The 24,538-nt window shown below is 40.1% G+C and overlaps 1 protein-coding gene across 2 annotated transcripts; it reads left to right on the plus strand.

Moving 5' to 3' along the window:
* The first annotated feature begins 227 nt into the window (after window positions 1–227).
* Window positions 228–24,499, plus strand: mfsd3 (major facilitator superfamily domain containing 3). Of its 2 annotated transcripts, none has more exons than XM_069138513.1 (6): window positions 228–309; window positions 851–1,692; window positions 10,745–10,892; window positions 16,613–16,713; window positions 19,061–19,170; window positions 22,160–24,499. In XM_069138513.1, the coding sequence occupies exons 2-6, from the start codon at window positions 984–986 to the stop codon at window positions 22,364–22,366; spliced, it is 1,275 nt and encodes a 424-aa protein (XP_068994614.1). In that variant the 5' UTR covers window positions 228–309; window positions 851–983; the 3' UTR covers window positions 22,367–24,499. The 2 variants fall into 2 exon arrangements, with proteins under 2 accessions (XP_068994614.1, XP_068994615.1); XM_069138514.1 differs by lacking the exon at window positions 228–309 and adding an exon at window positions 346–480.
* Window positions 24,500–24,538: the final 39 nt, after the last annotated feature.

The following is a 24,538-nucleotide window of genomic DNA, read 5'->3' on the forward strand; positions in this document are numbered from 1 at the left end:
GTTGGGGAATAATATGTTTTTTATTATTAAATTTTATTATTATTATAAATATATTATAAATATAAATATAATTAAATAATATTTAATATTTTAACTGCATTTGTAATAACTGGCAATTTATCGAGTAGTTAAAGATCCCAGATAGAAAGCAGGCATTTAGCCTCAGCCCAAACTTCTGAGTCCGTCATCTGGAAAAGGGGGATTGCCGCCACAGAATCTGGCAACCCCTCTCGGCTCAGCCATCCTGGACCACAACTATAAACAACCTCTCCGGTTAGCCAAGACAAGGCTAACCCCGTTTCCTTCTCAGTACGTGTTAAGATTTCTCTCACAGCAGACACGGACGTAGTCTTTATTACCTTATTTCGGGTTGCAACGATAAACAGATCATGAAGCTGACACGTTGTACAAATGTGTTTTAAATCTAACCGTGAACTACGTTTAGCATTACAGCAGACTTAGCATGCTAACGGTAGCTAGGTAGGCAATTTGGCAACAAACTTAACTTGTTGTTAAAATGTCAACGATGCAAAATCGTGTTTTTTTTTTTTTTTTTGCCATCTTAAAAAGTAAACTATGAAAACACAGGTGGTCTGAATAATATAGAACATGTTTATAAGCATATGTCGTTTGACTTTGAGGTGGCCTCCGTTAGCCGGGGGGGGGGGGGGAGGAGGAGGAGGAGGAGGGGGGTTAATGTTACAGGTAACTGAGCTGGGGGCGGAGAAGCAGACATACCTGGCGTTTTAAGGTTGCTGGCAAGAGCTGTGAAAGCATTTAGCCCCCCTCCTCCAGTACCCTATACAACCACATAGTAATCCTGGATTTCACACTCTGTCTTCTGTTTCAGGTCAGCCAGTTCATCTGGGTCAACCAGTCCAACTTCAGGGACTCGCCACACTCCCCTGAAATCAAAAATAATGACCATGACCTGACCGATGGACCACTGCAGTGTCTGCGCAACCCAAACGCGGAGGTAGATCATGAATGACAAACTAGTCTTCTTGGGCCTGCTTTACTTCGTCCAGGGCATCCCCTATGGTCTCCAGTCTTCCCTGCTTCCTGTCTACCTGCGTGGAGCTGGCCACTCACTCACCCGCATCGGCTTCACCAAGATCCTCTACTTCCCCTGGGTGCTCAAGGTACTCTGGGCCCCTTTGGTGGACCGAGTTGGCACCAAGCGTCGCTGGGTGGTGGGGACGGTGTCTGGACTGGCTCTGACATGTCTCTCCAGTGCCGCCCTGGCTCCAGAGGCACATATCTGGGGAGTAGCTGGGACTCTATTGGCAATGAACGCCTTAGCCTCAGTTCAGGATATTGCTGTAGACGGGGCCGCGGTGGGGTTGTTGAAAGGACGCGGGGAGCTGGGACTGGGCAACACAGCCCAAGTCGTGGGCTATAAAGCTGGGTCAGTGTTTGCCGGAGGTGGGCTACTGGCTGTGATTGACGTCGCTGGATGGAGCTGGATGTTTATGCTGCTGACGTTCGTGTATGCAGGCGTGGCTCTGTTTGTTTGGGGGACCCCTGTGCTGGATGATGACACTCTGAGGGGCCAGCAGGCAGATGGCAGCAGGAGGGGAGGGCAGGGAGGGCAGGGAGCTGATGCTATGAGGCCATGGAGGGTGTGGAGGAAGCTCCTGGCAGTGCCTGGCACACCTTGGACAGTCCTGTATGTCCTCACATATAAACTAGGTAAGTCAGATTAACACACAAGCACCTGTTTAAATTTAAATGAATAGACTCACAAATTAAACAAATACTAGAGACATCTTTTTTTTTTTTTTTTTTTATATCTGTGCCACCTCAGCCTAAAATTGTATTCCAATGTTTTGTCTGAACTGTACTTTATTTTTTTTTTTACCAATTATTTTCATTACCTTCTTTATTAGTTGTTTAATATGTTAAATGTCACAAAAAGTGACAAATTTCCATCACGTTTTTTCCAAGCAGCCATCAGAAACTAAAGATATTAATTTTACAAAGATATAAACCAGAGAAAAGCAGAAAATTCCTAGTGGAGAGACTGGAGTCAAAGAATGGCACGAGGTTTTGATTGATAAATGAATAAAAGGATCAATCAATTATCTAAAACGTTTATTTAACAGATTGTGTGTACTGACTGAGATCAAATGATCATTATGAAACCAAGTAAAGGAAGAAAATGTTAAATGAGGAGCATTCCTATCTCATCTACCTAGAACTGGGACACCATTTTTTTTTTTTTCATCTTTTCAGTTTTTATTTGTATTCTGTTCACAAACTAGATTAAAAAAAATAACTTCCCAGAGGCAATGAAAAGTTATATTCCCTGAAATGATCCCTTTTTGTCCCACTTCGAACCTCTTCAGTTTTGTTTCCGTCTTAATGTAGGGCCCAAAGATCACCACTAGATGTCTCTGTTGATATTTCCATCGGGACTGAACTGAGGCATGAGAGTATTGGAAGAAGTTTGGGAAGTAATCGTTGCAAGGCAATTTATCTTGTCCTAGCAGGTCCTGCATGCACTTTGGGAAATACAGTCTTTGGACAGATAAAGCAGTTGTTTTTAATGTCGCAGTTACACAAGTACAAACCTCAGGCACTTGAATGACAATACAATGTCAGTTTGAATGCATTCATGCGCAGTTTTATAGGTGAACTTGTTAGTTCCAATAAGAAGCTAAAATTTTAATGTAGTTTTGAAATAGTCAAGTGTGTGTGTGTGTGGGAGAGAGAGTTGATATGACCAGAGTTTGGTGTTTGGTAGCAGAAGGGGATTATGTAAGGATTAGAGTGTCTTTGTGTCTGTGGCGTTTAGAAACTGAAATGGAAGACAGCGCATCCTGCTGATGTGTGTTTATTGTGTATGTGTGTACGTGGGTGGTGGGAATATAATTGTCTCCTCGCATTTGCATAGTCTTTACTTGTGTACGTGCATGAACGTATATGCCTTTGTTTTTTAAATTGTGTGTGTGTGTGTGTGTGTGTCTGTGTGTTTTTTGAGAGTGTTAAGGGTGGTTCAGTAATCGGATAAGCCCCAGCAGACGACACTACTAGACAAAATATGAAGGCTGGCTGGACCCCCTAATCTGTCTAGAGAACACCCCCCCACACCCCACCCAACACTCTCCCTGTCACACGAGCACACACACATACACACACACACACACACATACATACACACTCACTCACTCACTCACTCACTCACTCACTCACTCTCACTCTCTCACTCACTTTTGGCTGATGCTCCGATTACAACAATAATTACTCTTAGTATTTTCAGTGCCATGACTGAGCTCTGTAAATACATTAACAGTCTTGTCACTTGTTAGCTTTTCCTGTTGCGGTAATTTAGATATTTCCCACCTTTTCAGCAAAAACAGGTTGTGTAATATTTTAGATTAGGCCTGGATGTGGCAGCATAATTGCCTATGTGAGACACTATTGTTTTTGTTCATGGGGTATGCGGGTATGTTTGTGTGAGACCGGTAATCTGCCTGTCTGAACCCCCCACTTCTCACACTCACACACATATACAAGCTCAGATCCCTCTCCCTCATCTATCCCTAATGAACTCTTGAGTTTGCACTGTGTCCAACGCTGTGGCCAATCATTGGGAGCCTCGTGTCTGAACTGTGACCCTCGTGCCATCTCAGGCCACAGGCATGATGGGAGAACTGTCTGGGTAGACTGGAGGGGACGGGGGGGGAAGTTGGCAGGGAAAATGGGAAAAAGGCCAGGAAAGAGGAAAACAATGGAGACCTCGAGTTGCAAATATGCTCAAAAGTTGGATACAAACATTTTAATATCCTGTTGTTGTAGAGTATTCCCAAAACAATCAGCTAACCTCCATGAAGTTCTCATAAGTTGTTGTTTTTTTTAAAATTTTTTTTATAAAATAATAGATAAATTGGTATTTGATCCACTTAAAAATATACTTAGAACAACTCTACTAAAGTTTCTACTAAAATAATTCAGGCTGTCACTTGAGAAACATGAACATGCACCTCTAAATGGCAACAGAAAAGTATGTGAAGTCTGAAGCACGAATACTGCCAAGCTAGAGGCACTTATCTGAATTTGAGACTAGACATCGGGGTGGGAACAGCAAGGCTGTTTTTTTTTGTTGTGTTGGTGAACCATGAGCTCAAATGTACAGGACAATCTTTAAAGCAAATTTATATAATCAGCCCCCTCCTCCCCCACAAAAAAAGTAAACTAAGTACTAAAACTTTAGTGAAGCCACTATTGAATTTCCAGATACTTTTTTTGTCTTCATTTTTAACTTCAGATCTTTTGTTTTGATCATTTAAAAACCTAACAAACTCGTCTATGTGTATATTTTGCTTGATAACAAAGGTGCTTGTGCCACCTTTCTGCTTAAATGTGAAGTAGCTAAAACACGGAGCATTTATAACTAAAATGGCACTCCCTATTATACTTTAAGATATTCCAAACTCAAGTGTTGATCACTATAATTTGACAATTTGAAGAACATAATTATTTTACCGCCTTCCTGCCATCTATTTCAACATGTCTTAAACTGAAACGCTTTGTTTTTTCAAATCTTACTCAATGTGAGTTTATTACTTGCAAGTACATCTGTGTGGTAAGTGATGCACAAGTGTTGTATACAGCAGGGCGGTATCATTTTAAAAGTCGGGAGCCAGTAATCCTGTACGTTTGACAATCGATGTGAATGACGATGAGAGGACGTAGACCTCGATAGAGACTTTCTCCGGGGAGTTTTAAGCAGGTGTACGGAGAGATGGATGCGTGAACAGGAAAAGTAAAGCCTTGTTTATAGCCACCCACTAATGTTTCCCTTTTAAAAAGACAAATGTAAGGATTCATGTTTAAATACACCATCGAAATGTGCTCAACAAAATGTTAAAACATCCCCCCTAAGACGCGATCCAGCTCAATAGTACTAAACTACAACCTCCAAAATAACCACAAAGTTGCATCAACAAATGAACATTATAATGTTTGCAAGTGTAGGATTTGTAGCATGGCTGTTGTATTAGACTGTATTAGTTTAAGCTTGCAGTTTTAGAGAGAAACTCGGGGAGAGAGTGGGGGAAATCTTCCAAAGGGAAAACGAAGGACTGCAGGAAGGGAGGCTGAAGGAGGGGATGAATTAATGAACAACCACCACATGGTGCCCTGAGAGACAGAGAGAAAAACTGAAAGAAGACATTTATCCATGGCAATACATAGAAGTGCATGATCAGTCTTGCTATTTAAAGGTCCAATCCTGTATTTTTACAACATACATGTTACATAATGACCTAAATCCAATTGCAAAGTTGATTCGTCTGTCAAAAACCAGCCTCATTTGATAACATCAGTGGATAATAATTGATGATAGTGGACTTTTTTGTTGTTGTTTGTAGAAATACTGTCATGAAAATAAAGGGAACCATGTGTTTCCAATAGGACCATGAATGGCTGTTATTATTATTGCATAATTTGTCCGAAAATAAACAAACTCCACCCGGCAGGTTTGGTTCGGGTGGAGAGATGGTGGTTGTCTTGCCTCTATAGCGAAAGTGTATTTTCCCGTGTTCATGAGTCCTGAGGGCCACGGAGACCTCCTTGTCATTTGCATCGATCTGTAGGGACTCCTTGTGTGTTTGTGTGTGTGTCAATAGACTAATATGCAAAGGATATTGTGAAATTGTGTACGGAAAGGGCTCTGTTTACTCTTTTGTCCTCAGGCAACCTGAGGAGGCCTATGTGCACCTGAATGTGCACATAGGTCGTTATATGTGTGTGTGTGTGTGTGTGTGTGTGTGTGTGTGTGTGTGTGTGTGTGTGTGTGTGTGTGTGTATGCTTGCGCTGTGCTCAAACATGTAGTATGTATGAAGCTGTCTCCGTTTGCCGTGCTCTCGGCAGGGAGTGATAACGTCGTTCTACAGGGAGGCCGCGTGGCGTCTGCGATCTCTCTGATCGCTCTGCCTGCTGTTTAGTCTAAGCTGCAGCCAGGACGGCAGGATTTCACCCCACTGTACTCGTTGACCTCTCACTCTCATCTCAACCTTATCTCACTCCATACTACCACCCAACCCCCTTCCATTGCACACACAGGGAAATGTAAAGTCTATGTATAGCATACTATATATCCCACCATCTCTCCTATGGAATTACCGTAGATGAAGCATGTGTGAATATGTGTAGAATTTTTAAAATTCACTATGGTTGCTAATCAGTTATTGAAAACTTGGAAAACTGTCCTAAAACAATTGAAACTGGTCATGATGAGAGTAGCTCTTGTTTTCAAACTTTAATTACTGTTCGCGGTTTTTTTTTTTTTTAATCAAAATTAAGACCTTTTTTCTCAAGATGTTGCTGGACTGTCTTGTGCTTTTTTGCTTGTGCTGAAAATAACAGATCATTTGAAACTGTTTCTTTAAATATGTGTCACTGACTGAGCCACTACAGCTTAAGTTCTGTTTGCACTGCTTAAACACTGACCTCGTTTTTTTCATTTATTTTTTTCCCACATACATCAAAGCCATGACATTTCTAATGAATTTCCTCTTGAGATTGCAACAAGTCACACAAATTCAACCAATCTCTGAAATATTTTTGCGGGAGAATTCTCGTGATTTCTCTGTAATCGAAAGCTCTGCTAAAGGCATTATGTCAAAAAGTGAGACTTTCCAAACAAAAATACCGCCTTTTTAAAAAAATTTTTTTGTAATAGTTAGTGGCTCCTAAACGTCTCCCTCATCATCAAAACTAATCAAATGCCGGTTCGCTGGAAAAAGTGGCAAAACAGGAAGTGATCAGATGCCTCGGTCTAATCATACAATGTGATAAATTACATGAGTTTATACAGCCATACAGTTTTAAGAGACTGCACTTTATTTTTGTGCATGCAGTATGTGTTGAATTAGTATTATTTTAAAAAGTGTTTAGAGCTCTTATTTTGACAGAAGATGTCACAGACATTACTTATATGACTCAGGAAGGTTTTTGTAACTGAGTGCATGGTTCTTTAAGTTTAGAAAATAGATGAGAACTAAAATATTCACAGGAATGTCTGTGATGTACAGAATGCCTGTTACCATAGAAAGGGATAACACATGACATTACATAGTAGTAGTGAAAAGAAGATTTTTCCTATCTTGCATTTTTTTACAAATCCAAAGAAAAGAAAAATAACATAAAACTTTACAAATTGCACCTGAATTTTTGAGAAAAGCTGCTTCAAAATCAAGTCTTTTTGATTACAATAATACATAAAAACTGTGAAATCCCGGAAGGACTAAATAAATAAGTGTTATGAAGCATCTTTATTAACTACAGTGAATAAAACAATCACACTTCTCCTGTTTAAGTCACTAAAAGCCCTTGAAAACTTGATATACTCCTGGAAAAATAAGCAACAGGGTAAAGTTAATAGAAAACACCCTGAGTAATTAATCAAAAAGTCAAATAATGTGCCTCAGGAATATTAAGAGTATGTGGCTGTGAACACCACCACCTTCACAGATTCAATTCCAATGTTTCCAAACTTCATTCGATACACCTTCACAATCTATTGCAGTTCAATTCAACACTTCTGCCATAAATTCTACCTTTACGCAACTAGATTTATTATTTTCAGTTGTTTATCACACTGTTGAAAATGGGCATTATGATGTTATAGTTCAATGTTGTACTGGACTGACCGCTAACTATGTCCTTAGTGCTAAAACATTTCATTTAAATGATCTGATCGTGAAGATTTTCAGGGCCTTTATTATGAAATGGTTTTGTTTCTCTCCCTGTCAACATGTTATACTTGCTTGCAAGTCTAGTAAGTGATTGATATTGCCATCATCTATCCTTTAAATAACAAAGGATAAATGAAACAACTCCATCTCCCTCCTTTTTGTCACAATCCCTCTTAATGTTGAATTGTTCTGTCTTTCTGCGCTGTCTGTAAACAGAGTTTTCTTTGAGCCTGCCATTCCTCCTCTGTTTCCTCTTCACTAACCTCCTAACAATGTCTCTGTTCATCTGCCCCTCCTCCTCTTTCTCTGTCTTTAGCTGTCTCCATCTGTGGCTGCTGTCCTATCTCCTCAGTCATGTTTAACTCGCGTTGTTTTATTTATGACTGTATGATTGCCATTTCCAGCACTATGTATCATCTTTTTTGCTTCTCTTGGCCTTTTCGCCTACTGCTGTTTCTCTTTTCCTTTATTTCTTCGTTTCTTAGTATCAAATTCTCTTAGTCCTTCACTACCTCCCCTTCCTCCCCACTCTATTTCTTTTCTCTTACCCTCTCCCCCCTTCAGTCTGGTTCCACTCTCTCTTCCTTCCCCTCCACTCTGTTTAATCTTTGCGGATGTCTAATGAAATCCCTGCTGAAATGGACAATTGTTGCTTTGAGAATATTTATAGAAAGGAATAATCAGCCTGGTTGTGTTTGTCAGCACACACCCCCACCCACCCCCTTTAAAGAAATAATTAGTTGAAGGCAGGACTGTGAAAGCTCAGAGCTTTGAGCTAAACAACAGACAGACAGGCACGGGAGCGCAGAACCATGGGTAAACAACCCTGGCATCATGGGTACGGCTGCTGCCAATGTTTACTTTATTATGACTAATATGGTTACCACACAGTTGATGCAACTCAAAACAGTTCAACACAGAGAATGACAGTGATTAAAATGTGAATAATGCCCAGAGATCATTGCAGCCCCCACTGAGTGTGCGGAGTCATGGTATCTTCTTCTATTATAATGATGTACTCTACAAAAGTTTGTTTTGTTATACCGCAAAAAAGGCAGCTTTTTTTTTGTTGGTCAAATTACATTACACATCATATTCACCACCTAAATCCTGTTTTGCTGTTTATTTGAGCAACCTCGATCCAGATACTCAAGATCAATACAAACAGCTTACCCTTTACTCTGGTTTCAAGGATACACTATCGTTTGATTTGTTCATAAATTTGTTCTTTTCAGAGGTGCAGTAACGTTAATCGATGGCAAATTTCGAACATTCATCATCAAATGTATTTGTTTCAGTGTGTTGATTATTTGAAGGATCAAAACCATATTAACAAATGATTTTTTTCCCCACTTCATTTATTACTTTCTTTGACTGTAAAATATCACATTGAAGAATACCTATAAGGATAGCAAATGTGATATATACAGATTACACGTCAACTCCCAGAGATAATTCAGTATACTATTATATATGACAAAGAAATGCATCAAATCTCTATACTTGCGAAGGCAAATAACTTAAAAAAATTACTGAAATTATTTATAATCAGAATAGCTGCCAATTTATTCTCTGCTGGTTTACTAACGACATCAGCATTAGTATCAAAATATTGTTAGAAATAATTTGATATCGATAATGAAAGCATTTCTATAATACATACCTTAATTATTAGACTACCATTCATCCACAAATTCTGGATGTTTCAGTTCAGCTGAGTGTAATTCATCCGATTATATTACTTGTATCAATGACAGACTTCTAGTATTGTTAATTTTTTTAAATTGTGCTTACATCCCCGCCCCTGTGCAGACTGCACATTGTTCAATACACGATGATGTGGCAGACGTTTGTAGACTTGCAGTAGCGGGTCATGGTTCACTCTCGCTTATCTCTTGATCTGAAAGGAACAACAAAACACGTAATGTCTGTCAGACAGGTAGACATGTTTTCGGAGAAGCCTGTCTGATTGGCCAAATTAATTTTCATGACAAACATAGTCATTCCCATCAGTGAAACATGAGTGACAGAAGTGAGAGTGAGTGTTTCCTACGCAGAGGATCCACAGTTCATAGCCTACGTTTCTGCTGGGTTGTCACCCCACTGTTACAGCGGTAACTAATTCTGCTGCTGCACTCCATATCACTGGGAGCTTCTCAGTATTCTCTTCTTCTTCTTTTTTCTTTTTTTTTACTTCAGTCTGTTTCATCTGTCTTTTTTTCCCTTTCTCTATTTTTGTTTGTCTCCTGGCTGACTGAGTGAGTGAGTCGTCGGTTGTGTTGCGTCGTCTTTGACAGCAGTCTGGGAGCCAAGCTGTCACTCATGCAGCTCCTTGGTCCCACTGTCTTTCTGAAGTCAGTCTCCATTAATATAATAATGGCGTATAGTCGGCACCACTGAATATTTTACTGTAATGTTCAGCAGAACATTATCCCCACACTCAACGCCACACAGAGAAAGTCTTACTGTCTGACAGAAACTTTTTATTTTGACTGAAAGGTCTTTGTGAGGTCTGTTTCATCTGTGGAAGTTTTGGTGTTTTTGTTGTGTTTTCCTTTTTGTGCTTTAGGAAAAGTGCGAGGCCCCCGTTTGATAAAGTGACTGAGGGTATTCTTTTTCTTGTCAGGCATCTATTATTGACACTTTCCAGGAATAGGCCTAGGTGCGCTGCATGTCGGTGTGCTGCATTTGATTCTGCAGTCGTCATCTCAGGAAAACCATGTTGTTCGGTCTCGCAGGCTAAACAGTTTGATGCAACCTCCTCGTCGTATTTGACTTGTGATTGGAAAAAGCAAGTGTGTTCAGGAGGTGTCTTACATATTTATTGTAGGTGACAAATAGTAAGTCTTATTTAAATACATACAGACCATAATACATTGTGTGCTGATTGATTTAATCTGCAGAACCCAATTTAGCCATCAGTATGTGACCGTACAACTTATTCTGATCCAATGCTTCTGTTTTTCTCCCCATTTCTTTCTCCTTCTGTCGCTCATGTTTCCTCTTTGTCCGCCACTGTCTCCTGTGACTGTGTATACAGGTGAGCAGGGTGCAGTGACGATGTTTCCTCTTTTCCTGCTGGATCACCATATGACCGCCAGGGAGCTCGGCTTCTGGAACGGCGTCATTGCAATGGGCTTCTCCATCTGTGGCTCGTCTCTGGGAGGCCTCCTGCTCGCCCAGTTCAGGTAGTCTTCATCAACACCATCATTCTCACCATCGCTTCAGTTCTCATTGGCTTCACCATGGTAATCTTTTTTTTATTTATTTATTTATTTTTTTATAGCAGGATTTTGTGACTCTGAAAGGCTATTAAATTAAAGCGTCGCTGAGGGAAAAAACTCTTCAAAAAGTACAAAATGTCTGCCAAAGTCAGCTCTATCTTAAACCTGGCACAAAGCGGCGCCAAGCGCAAGGCAAGTGCCTTTGCTGGTTTCACACCAATGCAGTTCTCGTTTTCCTGTCCAGTGTTCACGTTATTTAAATAGAAAATGTACTTGCGCCCATCTGAGCAACCATGAGAGTATTGATCATAAATTGAAGTGTAGTTGGGAGCATTGTTGGTGAATTACTATCGTTGTTCCTGTCAGTCAATTAATCATCTAATCTTCTAATATTTTTGCATGAATGTGACCATTTACGGGACCCAAGTGGCGCCCAGTCACAAGTGATTTGTCAAATATCTTGGTACAGTCGTTACAGCACAGTTAGAAACAAGCCAGTCTGAAGCCGGAGAACAATATTATGTTACCAGCCAGAAATAAATTGTCACTGCCACACAAACTGAAATAACAAAATTGAAAACAAGTAATATATAAGAAAAAAAAAAGAAAAAAGAACATAACAATCAAAGGGTTCAAATGTGGCAGGATAGAAGAATAGAAAACGAGGAAAAGAAAGGCCAATATTGGTCTCCGAGGCTGGTTGTAAGTTCCCAGAACTGTCATCCCATCATCATCATCATCATCATCATCATCATCATCATCATCATCTTTCTCACCATGCTCATCTTTTCCTTCCTCCAAGCCTTTTATGTTCACTAACTCCTGCTTTCATGCAGATTTCTCCTTTACTTCTTCCTCATCAACCATTGCTTTTGTCTTCACAAACTCGTGTGTGTGTGTCTATCAAACTGTCTGTCTGACTGTATATATGTGTGTCTTTCTGTCTGTTTTACTGTGTGTTTGTATGTGTGTGTCTTACTGTGTGTGTGTGTGTGTGTGTGTGTGTGTGTGTGTGTGTCTATCTTTCAGTCTGTCTTACTGTGTGTGTGTGTGCTTGTGTGTCTTTCTGTCTGAATCTGTGTGTACAGTAATTTAAGTAAACATAGCCTTGTTTGAGAGCTCAGGGACCCCCTGTGTGGTGTGTAGTGTGAGAACAGTATGAGCAGCAAATCCATCACACAAAGTCAAGTGTGCAGTCTCTCACACACACACACACACACACACACACACACACACACACACACACACACACACACACACACAAAATTCAAACACACACCCCTCGGGGTTTGATCGCAGACACAATATGCACCTAGATGGATGGATAGAAAGTATTTGTCAGATTTACAGACAGATACTACAATGTTAGACTTCCTGATCATTACTTCACAGTGACTCTGGTACATGTTGTTATTTTCATTGGATAAGATGACCTTTTATTAATGTTGTCAAATATGTAGTAACCTTTGACTAAACTGAGTTTCCATTTAATATAAATGTACAAGTCAATAGATCACACTTATGTGTGTGGCCTATTTTTACAGGTTAATGCAAGTTAAAGTGCTAAAGCACGGGACTGTCAGCATTCAACATTTTGAGACTAATGCATATTATTAATAAATGGTTTTATGACTTTTTAAAGATTCAAAAATTTCAAGAAATATTACTGTTTAAATGTTAACCTCTCGAAAAATTCCTCTGAAAATACATGAATTGAGAAATTTCTTTTGGAAGTCATTTTAGTATCTTTGAATCCTGTTTCGGAGATACAGTTTCTGTCTTAATAATATGATTGTCTTCAACATTTTCATGTTTTCCCCTTCAGCAAATTTACATTGTGCCATTTGTGCCTAAACCATCGTTGCGTAAGGTTTTGAGTCTACTTATACTAGGATCACATTATAGCACAGCCCTATGGCCAGTGTGACGTAATGGGAACTATAAATAACAACAATGCCTTCATGGAGGGAAGTGTGTTAGTTCTCACTCAATGCATTACTCTACTCTTCACAAATCATCCAGTCTTCATTCTTTCTTTTGATCGTCATCTGGAAGATTTTTTTCGCTATTTAGCCAATTTTGTACCAATAAGTATAAAATAATCAGGATGTAGTATGTAGATTGTTTATCAGAGGTAAGGTGTCTTTTTCTAATGTGTTGGTATCTGTGTCGTATGTGTTCGCTTGCCCATTTGTTGACAGGCATTAGTTACTTGTTGCTCTCTGATGTCAGTTTGTTCATCCTTTTTTTGGCTCCCTCGTTTTCTCTTCTTTTCAAGTGACACTATCAAACACAGGAATCCTCAGAAGGTGAAAGTTTCGTTGAGGGGAACGCGCTCTGAAAAGATGTCATTGTCATACTTTGGCTTTTGATCTTTCACTCTCCGTCTCGATCTCACTTGAAAAGGACCATGTTACTTGTAAAGGCAGTAAAGTGTTCGCACACTGACAAAAGACAGAAAACACTCTTGAGAGGTACATCGTCTAAATATGTTACTCTGCTGACGATAGAGCCACGCTGGAAATATGTTAGTTAACACTAACAAATCATGGCTACAGATAGTAGTTATAGATTTAAAATAATTTTCTATTTTGAAATTTTATAAAGTAATGCAATGATACAGTTTCCTGGCTCTGTATCCATACCAATGGATCAAGCTTACACACACATTACAGTGCTGTCACAATTATGACATTTTAGTTGGGGATTAATTGTCATACAAATAATTGTCATTTAAAATTATTTTTTTTTTGCTCCTTTTATGCCACTGTTAAAGTTAAGCCTAATCAGAGTTTAATAATACACATTCATCTTTTGAAGAAATAGAGACATTTATTGGCTGCGGTGTTTTGGCTTTTCAACTAAATCCATGATGTAAATGCCAATAAGGCTCATCGAAATGCAGTCAGTCGCCTTCGAGATAAAACAGTTGGTGGCGCTGTTTTTCCACGCGTGTTACATTAAAACACAGCAAAAGAGCAACGAGGTTACGTTAAAAGAGCGCCAGTTTAATATCAAATAGCAACAGAAATATGACATCTCTGTTAGTTTCACTCTGCTGTTGTTATACAGATGAATGGAAACTACTGTGATGATTGTTCAAAATGATTGCGGTCAGCTCAAATAATAATTTGTGATAGTAATTTGTGGATCTATTTTGTGATTTGGATCTATTCCAAAATTCAGTTGGGTTCTTCTTTGGTCCATGCTTACAAACTTCCACCAAGTTTTTGAAAATCCGACCAGTAGTTTTTCTGTAATCCGGAAGACAAAAACCAACCGCACTGAAAAAATAACCTCGTTACTAGAAGTAACAAAAGAACAGCTATTTATTCAAACCTCCCCGATGATGAAGTAATGTGTAAAACAATTTATTTCACCTTATTTGAACTGTAACTGAAGCACCTCTGTTTGGCCAGTGATATTACAGCTGATGAATCAGACTGTGCAGTTATTAATTTAATTTTCCCAACCTTTGTTAAAATCCAATTTGGAGTGTCTGAGATATTTGTGATAGATGAAAATAGATTAAAATTGGGCCCGAGTCAGAAGAAGAAAAAAAAAAATTGAGTTTTTTTGTACTAAAAATGAAAATGGTTATTTCACCCTGTCGACAATTTTCAAAATTACTTTTCAAAATTAAGCCAGAGTTGATAGCATTGTTAGAACAGAGACAAAATTATGTGCTGATGGGTGCTGAAAAGTAACTGTAAACTTGTACAAGTCAGTAGTAGATTAAATGTTAAAACTGATATTTTTGTTTGCATGTACCTTGTGGTGCCAAATGACCACTTCTTCTTCCTTACTTCTTTTTTTTATCACCCACTCATTCTCTCTCACTCTCTCTCTCACACACACACACACACACACACACACACACACACACACACACACACACACAGACGGAGGGCTGTCCACTAGGCTGTTGTCCCACCTCTAAAAGCTCAGTTGGAAGGTTTATCCTCCCCACCATCAGGAACGGCTGAGTGGTCAGTGAGTGACCCCCTTTACAACCGCCACTGGCAACCTGAGAGCAGAGCTATTCTTATCTGGGCCTGGCCCGTGTGAGGTGGCAGCCAGGGAGGTTCTCTTTCTCACACACGCGCACGCACACACACACACACACACCCATAGCATCTCCTGAGAGTGCGTGATATGAAAGGCTGTCATTGAGAAGGGAGGTAAAGGAGCAGTAGAGAAGAATGTCTTTAGCATGTGAATGATGCAGGATTGGTTTTCCAACAGGGAGGTAAGGAAATGCTGGGTGGAGAGGGGAGAGAGGGGAGAGAGGGTGAGGTAAAGATACAGAGAAGGGAGGGAAAAAGGGATGTTTTGTATAAAACTAAAACGTGAAAATAAAAACTGTGACATCTCCAGGAAACTGTAAAGGACAATTTTTTTTATATTTTACAGTGAGAAATAAATCCATAAAATAGTTGTCAATTGCAGCCCCAGACCTTAAAAACCTGACAGACTTGTTTGGCATAAAGTTCGGGACCTTTATTGCATCAAACTTTTTTTTTCTCTCCCCTCACTGGTGGACAGGATTAAAGTTTCCTTTGGGATATCAAAGAAAACTTATTTAGGGTTTGTACTAAACGTCGATGCGATTATGGCGACGACCAAATTTGCTTTGATATTATCGAGTATTGAAAACTGCCTTGTCATTCGATACCAAACTGCGATAACTCGGCGACATCCACAGTAATATAAATATCGTTTTTTCAAAACATGACTTGTACGTTTACGCGGGAGTGAATCTTATCAGCGTCAGTGAGCCAATACAGCGTTTACTCGGGCAGCAAACTCGGGTATATAAACTCGCTCAGTTTTAACAGGAGATAAATGTTATATTAGACCACCTTATTTCACTCTTTTCAAAAATAATTGTTGGCCACACTGCTGTCTGAGTTGTGTGCGCTGCAGAAACTGGAGGTTTCTCCGTGTGCAGCTGGCTAGCTAGCATCTACCTATAGAATGTGAGGCGTTGAGGGGACATCTGTAAATTGCAGTGTTTATCCATAGCTTGCAACCTGGAATAATGCCTAAAAAAGGTTTAGAATGAGCAGTTTTACTCAGTTTACTTATCCAACTAAATCAGATACCGTGCTCAGTTTGACAGGCCCCTTCTTCCTCAACCTTTTTTTTTTTTACACATAAATAATTCCATGCAAAAAATAAAAACATAAACAAACACACTCACAGTCCTTTGAGTGGCAGGCGTCCTCTGAGTGATTGGCATTGTTAATCCCTGATGTCAGACAACAGTGTGAGTGCGTGTGTGGATGTGCGTGTGTCTGTGTGTTTGTATGTATGTTAACAGTGATTAATTACCGTCCTCATGCTGGGGATCTCCTTAGGTTATTGATTACGTCATGAACCAAACCCACAGGGGGATGATTTTCTTGCACTAACAGGGAATCAATTAGTGTCTGGGGACTTGTTTACTTAAGCACGTGCACGCATGTGGCTGTGTGCGCGCATGCATGCGTGTGTGTGTGTGTGTGTGTGTGTGTGTGTGTGTGTGTGTAATTATGCGTGACATGAAAAGAAACACAGAATTAACGACACTAGCCTGGAGTCTCTATCATCACATATCACACTGCTCATCGATACACAATTCCTACCTTAAAGTTAGTGAACATCTCTCTGATACTTGGCTTGTTTACTGGTCTTTTCCTCAGCATCGGGGCTCTGATGCGACGCATGTTTGTACTGCGAACCATCAGCATGGTCTTCCAGAGTTCTCTCCTCACAATACTGGAACCATCACCGCTCATGAAAGGTGAGAAACAAGCTGAAACAGGCACAAGACAAGTTGGCAGTCACAAATTTAACAACAACACAATTTCAACACGAACACCATGAATATTTAAACAGTCCCTGCCTCTATCGCCACCCGCAAGACCAGATTGTTTCCTCAGGTATGTGATGAATGATACTCTGAATCTGTGATTTTGAAACTGTCAGACTGTCACAGCAGTTCCAAAACAGAAATGCTCAGCCATGTCATTGACATCTTATTTCATTCGTCTCTTATATAAAAAACAAACAAACACCATATTGACTTGTTAACAAGATTAAAACTTGACTTTTACTTGAGGAGAACTTTAATCTTTGATTCTTTTCCATATAGGCGAATGAGTGCACCACATCTGTAGATTTACATACTCAGACGCTCCAGATCCTGATCCCACACATATAGAGCAATCGTTTGACCTTCTAGTTCCTTGAATAAATACACAAAACACGCATTAATTAGCATTCAGGTTCATGTATATACACTGCTTTAGGTCATAGATGTACAGTGTTAGTGTGGATAGCACATTGAGGCACAAGTCACACTGACTGAACTTTATGAGCTTATATTTACTATAAAATGTGCTCAGTTGCAGATTTTATGGCCACCGTTTGAATATAATGCAAAGTGGTCAATATAAAAGTGAATAAAATGCAACAAAACTGCAAAGACAAACACAAATACACTTTTACCAACAAGGACTGAAAATCACAAAAAATGCAGCCTCAAAAATGAGCACTGAGTCGAGTCGACACTGGTGCCAGTCGCAACACACCATCAACAGTGTTATTCACCAGATCTACTGCAGTACTGTTTCACTGTGGTATTTCTGTCAGTGCGTTCAGCCTCTGGATAAATGTAACATAAGGTGCGTGTTGTCCTGTCTCATGGTTAAGGAGAAAATATAAGACGAATTTCTGAGTGTAGCTGGCAGGTAAGTAACATGATATTAAGATTATATAACATCCGTACAGCCGGATTTAACAATACGCATGTATTATGACAGTGAAAGTTGTAAATCCTTGTGTGCACAGTGAGGTTGACTTGCAGTCAGATAAATGGTGGTCAAACAAACCGTCGGCCTAAATCCGATCAGCACTCCCATCAGGTGAATAAAGGGCTGAGAATTCCTCAAGGAATCACATAAAACCACATAAATTCAGACTTCGCTTCGCTCCTCACACAATGAAACAGTCCTAAAGGCACAAACATCTCTTTGGTTTACAGTACAGAGACACAAAGAGCGGACATATTGAGACATTGCTCCATCTTATTGGTGGTGGTATTCTCTGAGTTTGTGTGATATGTTGTCTGACCATGGTGGAAGGAAAAAGGGATTCTTTGTGTCTGACTTCCTGTCCGGCTGACCTGCTCTGTGCATCCGGACACGGCTTCCGCCAAAAACAGACTCGGGAGCATATTTGTAGCGGAGCTGGGCCAAGAGATGCTTCTGAAATATGCTACGGCGCGTGGTGGTGGTATCACAAGCGTTGTCTGGAATAGCTGGGATGAGCTACCGAATGAAACGCAGCCGGTAGACCATCCTACGAGCAGTAAAAGTTAAGAACTGCTGGCCTGCTGCACAAGACTTTGAGCCTGATGTTGATAGACAGGAGAGATCTCTCTCCTGAGAACCATTCAGTTGTTAAAGTCTGAATGACACATCTGATCGTGTTGCACAGCCAGTCTCAGAGCATTTGGGATTCACATCCACGCCATTCATCTCTGCCAGAGTTGTCTGTTCCTCTATCAAGCCTCTCAGACTGGAAGTTGAGGCCTCTTCCTCCTCCATTTTAATCCCAGAACAAAGATTTCAGGAAAACTTGGCAAAAAAAAACAGAAAAACATTCAGTTTCAGATTTTTCAATATTACATGATAACCCTCCGCTTCCCACTCTTCCAGTCTGATCAGTCGGTGTGTCTGTGTGACTCCACCAGCCTTGTGTCGCTGACTGAAGAGTCTTATTCGGCAAAAAACTCTGGCGGCTTGAGTGAATAATTCAGTGTTAGCAGGAGCAGAGACAGATAGGCTCTGTGGTTCCTCTGTGTTTCCCCACTAACACTCCTCTGCCACTTCCCCTCAGAGGATACACTACATGTGTTTTGGGGACGGGGGGTGGGAGGGGGCGACGACTGCACTTCAGCTTACCGTTTCCCGCTGCTTTGTCTCCCTGCTTTGACTTCTATATAGAATAGTATAGTGAGAAGTATAGCAGAGCAGACAACAGTGTAAAACTGATAGTTTTCTTTTCTACCTTCTTTCAGAAAAATAACTACTTGTTTTTTTTTCTTGTCTCACTGTAGTGGCATTTGATTCATTGTGTTTCCTCAGGAATGGCAGTCCTGAGCATGAGTGTTCAACACTTCCTGGGCGGTCTCATCACCACGCTCACCTTCACCACCATGATGCATTGCACTCAGAGGGCCGAGGAAAGCATTCAGGTAAGGCAGACTTTACTCATTCTTTACAGACCCAGGTTGTTGTTATGCAACAGCTTTGCTCTTTTGTCACTATCTTTTAGGTGATAACTTATCGTTCTTTAGTGTTAGGTCACCTCCTGTGGCTTAACAAACAGACAAAAGTCTTTCTTTTCTCCCGCCGTCCTTCCCTTCTTTCCTTTCCTCTGTCTTGGTGTAATGGTGCTATAAGGGAGGCCGGAGTTTGAAATCCTCAGTATACAGTGCCACACCTATTGTCATACATACCTGTTAGCTCACATCAGCTGTTTCCACCTTCAAAAATCTCTCAAGTCGAAGCAGACCTAGTTTCTATTCACCCCCCCTCCACCCCCTCTATTTTTTTCCACTTTCACTGGCATCGTCCCCCTACCAACAAACTCTGTCTCTTTGTCATTCTGTAGTATTTTAAATGCTCTCTTTCCTTTCCAACTTTTTCCTCTCCTTTCTCGTTTTCTCCTCTTTGACATAACTCCTTTTATCCCTGTCGTAACTGGGCCATCGTTGCCTGGAGGTGATCGTTGTTCACACAGCCATCCAGACGTCACTCAGTCAATCTCTGAAGGTGACAAATTATCATTTAAATTGCTGTCAGTCTTAAAGTGCAGACGAAAGAGGGGAAAAAAAAAAAAATCACAGGCTGTAGCAAAGATATTAGGATCCGGCGATGAATTAGAATAAATAATAGAAAAACAATCACAACATGCGATGATGAGAACAACAGTTAATGCGAGAGGTTCTCATGACACATATACTTTTTGGTTTTTAGTGTGTGAATCAGTGTGTGTGTGCTCACGTGCAGGAGGGGAGAGCAGTGGCTCGTCTGTGCTCGTTGTGTGTACATGTGTGTGTTATTGAAGGCAGTGCTATCCAGTAACAGAAAGCTGATAGTGTGAGTGCTTGTTAACGATCCCCAGGAGAAAGAAACCGAATCTGTTAAACAAGTTGCTCACAATAAAGGCACTCCACTTTGCTGTGGTCACACAGGCTCTCAGAGCTCTCTCCACCTCGGCCCACAGACCACAGCTATACCCAGACAGTCTAACCGAACCAATACTCCCTCACCGCTCATCAAATTCAGATCATTTCATTTTAGTCTTTGTTTTCTGGTGAGGAATGTTCTGTACGAATTTAGAAACAAGTTCCGTTCCTCTTAGAGATGGACATATTAAACACTATTCGATATTCACTGGGAACTATTTGACTATTATTCAAAGACCACTCCCCCGCCGCACCCACACACAGAAAGAGAGATTCACTCATGCCGTAAACTCAAGGCTCGACACATGCCATCGCATTTCACAAAACACCTCATCTTTGAGACGAGGGCCGTTGTTTGCTCCGCATTGATCGTTGATCTGTGGATGAACGGTCCGCTCGATGGTAGACTTGATGATATGCTCGTTTTACCTGGACCTCATCAGAACTTTTTAAATGGCTGTATAAGTCTTTACATGTTTCTGCTGTTTGTACGAGAGCATTTAATCTCACAGCGGCACACTCGTTTTACTGGAGGCTGGAAGTAATGTGTTCCTCTTCTGTTGTTTATTAATAGCAGTTGACAAAAGCTCTGAGGTGAATTACTGCCACCTTTTGGCAATAATAATGCATTACTACCAGGCGCCAGTAAGAGCAAGGGAAACATATTTTTTTTTTAGGACAGGACGATAGTTGCATATATTATTTGAATTGTTATGATTTAATGACTATTTAGAATTTTTTAAATCATGACCCATAACTAGTCAATATCTATATGACTGAAGGATTTAGGGCTGCAGCTCTTTATTGATTCATTATTATTCTTAATGATTGATTAATCATGTAACTACAAAATGTCAGAAATTCTGTTTTAAGATGACACTTTCAGATGTCTCGTTTCATCCGACCAACACTCCAAAATCAAAAAGTATGCAGTCAGCAATGTTATCAGACAGAGAAGAGCAGTAAGTCTCAACCATTGAGACAGCAGCATACTTTAGAGAACATCTTCTATTTTTGCGGGAAAAAAAAACAACAACAAAAAAACCAATATGGAATCGACTATTACATTTTTGCCACTGAACTGTCAATCTGCTGATCAGTTTACTTAAGTGCTAAGGTTTTATATCTAAAATAATATAAATGAACATTTGTAGTCCTATAAAAGAAGCTGTTTGAAGCAGCAAAATCAGTCGTGTCCAACCTAAGGTGCAGTGTTTCACACAGGAGAAGACTGTCCTTTGAAAGTGTGCTGTATCTTCTTTTTTAATACTGAAGAGTAATTTGTTGATGGAAATGTTTTTAGAATTCCGTGTTTGTCAGTGCAGGCTTTACACAAAAGAAATCTGTGAAGAAAAAAAAAAAAAATCCTGAGACTAATAAATGAATGTGTTCAGTCAGTAGTCTAGGTGTCACTAGAGTCCTGTGTTTGTCGGAGCTACCTGCTGAATGCCATGGTCTTGGGCAGAGGGAGGAGAGATTAGGTAATCGCTCTCTCTCTCTCTCTCTCTCTCTCTCTCTCTCTCTCTCTCTGTCTTGAAAGCCTTCAGGTTGAGATCAGATACTCTTCTTCGTTTGGCCTCTTTCCATCATCTCAGGCCATGATCTCACGCTTTCTCTTACAGGTTTCCAGTCTTTTTGTGTTGTTCTCTTCGACCCTTCTCTTTTGCACATTGGGGCGTTTTCCTAAACATTTCCAATCACACCTTTTCCTTGTTTCTCTGTCTGTTGCGGCTAATTGTTCTGTGTCAAGACTTGAGAGCAATCAGGTGATAAGTTGCGCTACAGGATAGGATGAAATGTCACCTCTTCTAGCCATGGTACCTTCCCACTCCTTGTACTCACAATGTCGGTCTTTCTTTCCCAAACTCTCTCCTTTCCCCTTGTCCCTTTCTCATCTAACTTCCTTCTCCTTTTAATCTCTTCTCCTCGTTCCTCCTCCTCCTCTTCTTCTTCTTCCCCTTATCCTACGTCTCGGCATCCACTCTCCCTTTAGGCGACCCACTACAGTTTCCTGGCGACTCTGGAGGTTCTCGGGAAACTGACGTTCAGCGCTCTGGCCGGAGGAGTGGTGGATTGGTTTGGTTTCCAAGTTGCCTTCCTCTTCTTCCTCACCCTCTCTGCGGGAACTGCCCTGCATGTGTGGACGGCTACCTTCACTGGTGCTCTCAGGGAACACCAGCTCAAAGATCAACCCAAGTGATATCGGGGTGAAACGTCCTGACTCGGGGCATCCGCTGGTGCTGAAAAGGTGTTGAAATATTTAGAGTTTGACTACCAGTATTCAGACACGCTGAAAGTTCTTGAATCCTATTAAATGTAATACTCATGACTTCAGCAAATAGTTTCTGTCTAGAAGATCTTGACTTAGTTGACTTTCAGCCATTTTTTAAAGGAGAATCAGCCATGCGGTTAAGCACTCTATTACAGTGTTCTTTTTTTTTTTTTCAAATATCATTTCACTGGCAAAACTGGCCTTATGTTTTAAATATTTTGCTTTTGAAATGTCTGGACAAGTCTTAAAATGTAGAGTAGTGTGATGCAACTCGCACATACTGCTTAGGTAAGGATTAGCATGTTGAGTGTAGCTGTATTGGTGTAAAATTGGTGGGATTTGGTGCTTCCAATTATTGGGATGAATTTATGGTGTTCAGTGTGTTAGGCGGTGACATACAATCATGTACTGAAAGTTGCAAAGTACTTTGAAAAAAAAAGGAAATATAATCAAAGCTGTTTTTTTTATTTTTTTATCATGAGCCATTTTAATATTGTTATAAACCAGCAATAAGAGCTGAAGCCAAAAGCAATATCGCTACTTTGTAATGCTTGTTCTATCATACTGTACTGAATATGAATTTGTTAAGCCCAGTTCAGACTGAAGATTCAAAACTGTTTTAGGACATTATCGGTAAAAGTTGAAGCAGTCTCAGCTCGACTCGAGTCAGCTGACGGTGTAACCTGCGACGCAGTTTGTCAAACTGCAGCAGTTTTAGAACGTCACGATAGTTATGTTTTTTCTGTTTTTTTAGAAGAGACCGCAACTCCTCTAACCGATTGACCTGCTCGGGGGAAAAAGACAAAATAAGTTCACTTTCATGGCATAAATGTGTAGCCCCTGGGTATTCTGTTGAAACCCCATGGGAAGCTCCAAATTCTCAACCCCCTTTGCAATTGCAAAAAAAAAAAAAAATCCTATCACCATTCTCAATCTTGTTTTAATACATTACAAATTAAATCTAACAATGAAAAAGCCTGTAAAGCCATCAGTTAAAACAGAAGAACAGAGAGTGGCGACACCGTCTCTGTGTAAACTAGCAGGTTTCAGAGCGTTGGTACATTGCGAGTATATGCAAGTTTCAAATAATCTCATGAATCTTTGGTCTGAACTGGCCCTCAGTCATTCTCTTGAGTTTTATGGTTTACAGTTGTAAATGAATAAATCTCTACTACCTCGTATCAGCACTGTATGGTACGATATACTGAAGCCGAATGTACAGTAGCTGCACCAAGTAGAGTATTCACCCGTTCACAATCTGTAGTGGCAAAATGTAGACGACGCTAAAACAGTTAGCCAAAGTAGGTTCGCAGTTACTGGTTCATTCTCATTAAAATGAGAATAAAATGTCTGTTGAATGAGGAGCATTTATTCTGTTTCTTCTCAGAGTAAACTCCCCTCCCCTTGTAATCCAATACTTTAACCCTGACACTTGTAGGAAACCTCAGCCTTACACATTGCATGGTGCCATCTTGTTTTTGAATCAGACTCATTAATAAACTCAATAAAACTTGAATGACCAATATCACTGGGACAATACAGTTCCTGATAACATTGTGTACCTTTTGTGTTCTATGTTGAAAAAAGGCACAATAATATATACTATAAACTATACTGTAACTCTCCACTGTACTGTATCCTATAGAAGATAATTTTCTCCAGGCTTAAAATATGAATGAAACAGCAACGTAGAATGTTTTTTGTTTTTTTTCCACCAAGCTCTGTTAGAATATAGTAACATCCTCCATATAGGTGAATGTACTAATAGCAGTTAAGTCTTAAAATTCATTATTGTACTGACAGGTGACATGCACATAAGACCAGAATGGATTTAAATAAAGGCAGTAATCTCAGTACGTTTCGCGAAATAAAACAGCTGGTCACCTGCTTTCCCCCACGTAATAAATAAAGGGATGCCATGCCACGTCATTGCTGATTTATTCTCGTAGCCAGGTCTTCTATCATGTCCTGACTTGTAGAGTGCGCGTTGCAAAGCACATCTCTTGTCTTTAAGCTACTGTGATGCCTGAGATTTGCACAAAAATAAAGCTGCTGATTTAATCTTGGAGTCTTGTTTTTTTGTTGGTTTTTTTTGTGCTT

The sequence above is a fragment of the Embiotoca jacksoni genome, unplaced genomic scaffold (assembly GCF_022577435.1).
Source record: "Embiotoca jacksoni isolate LCO1_2020_lvr unplaced genomic scaffold, fEmbJac1.0.p SCAF_8, whole genome shotgun sequence".
In the NCBI taxonomy this organism is placed as follows: domain Eukaryota; kingdom Metazoa; phylum Chordata; class Actinopteri; family Embiotocidae; genus Embiotoca; species Embiotoca jacksoni.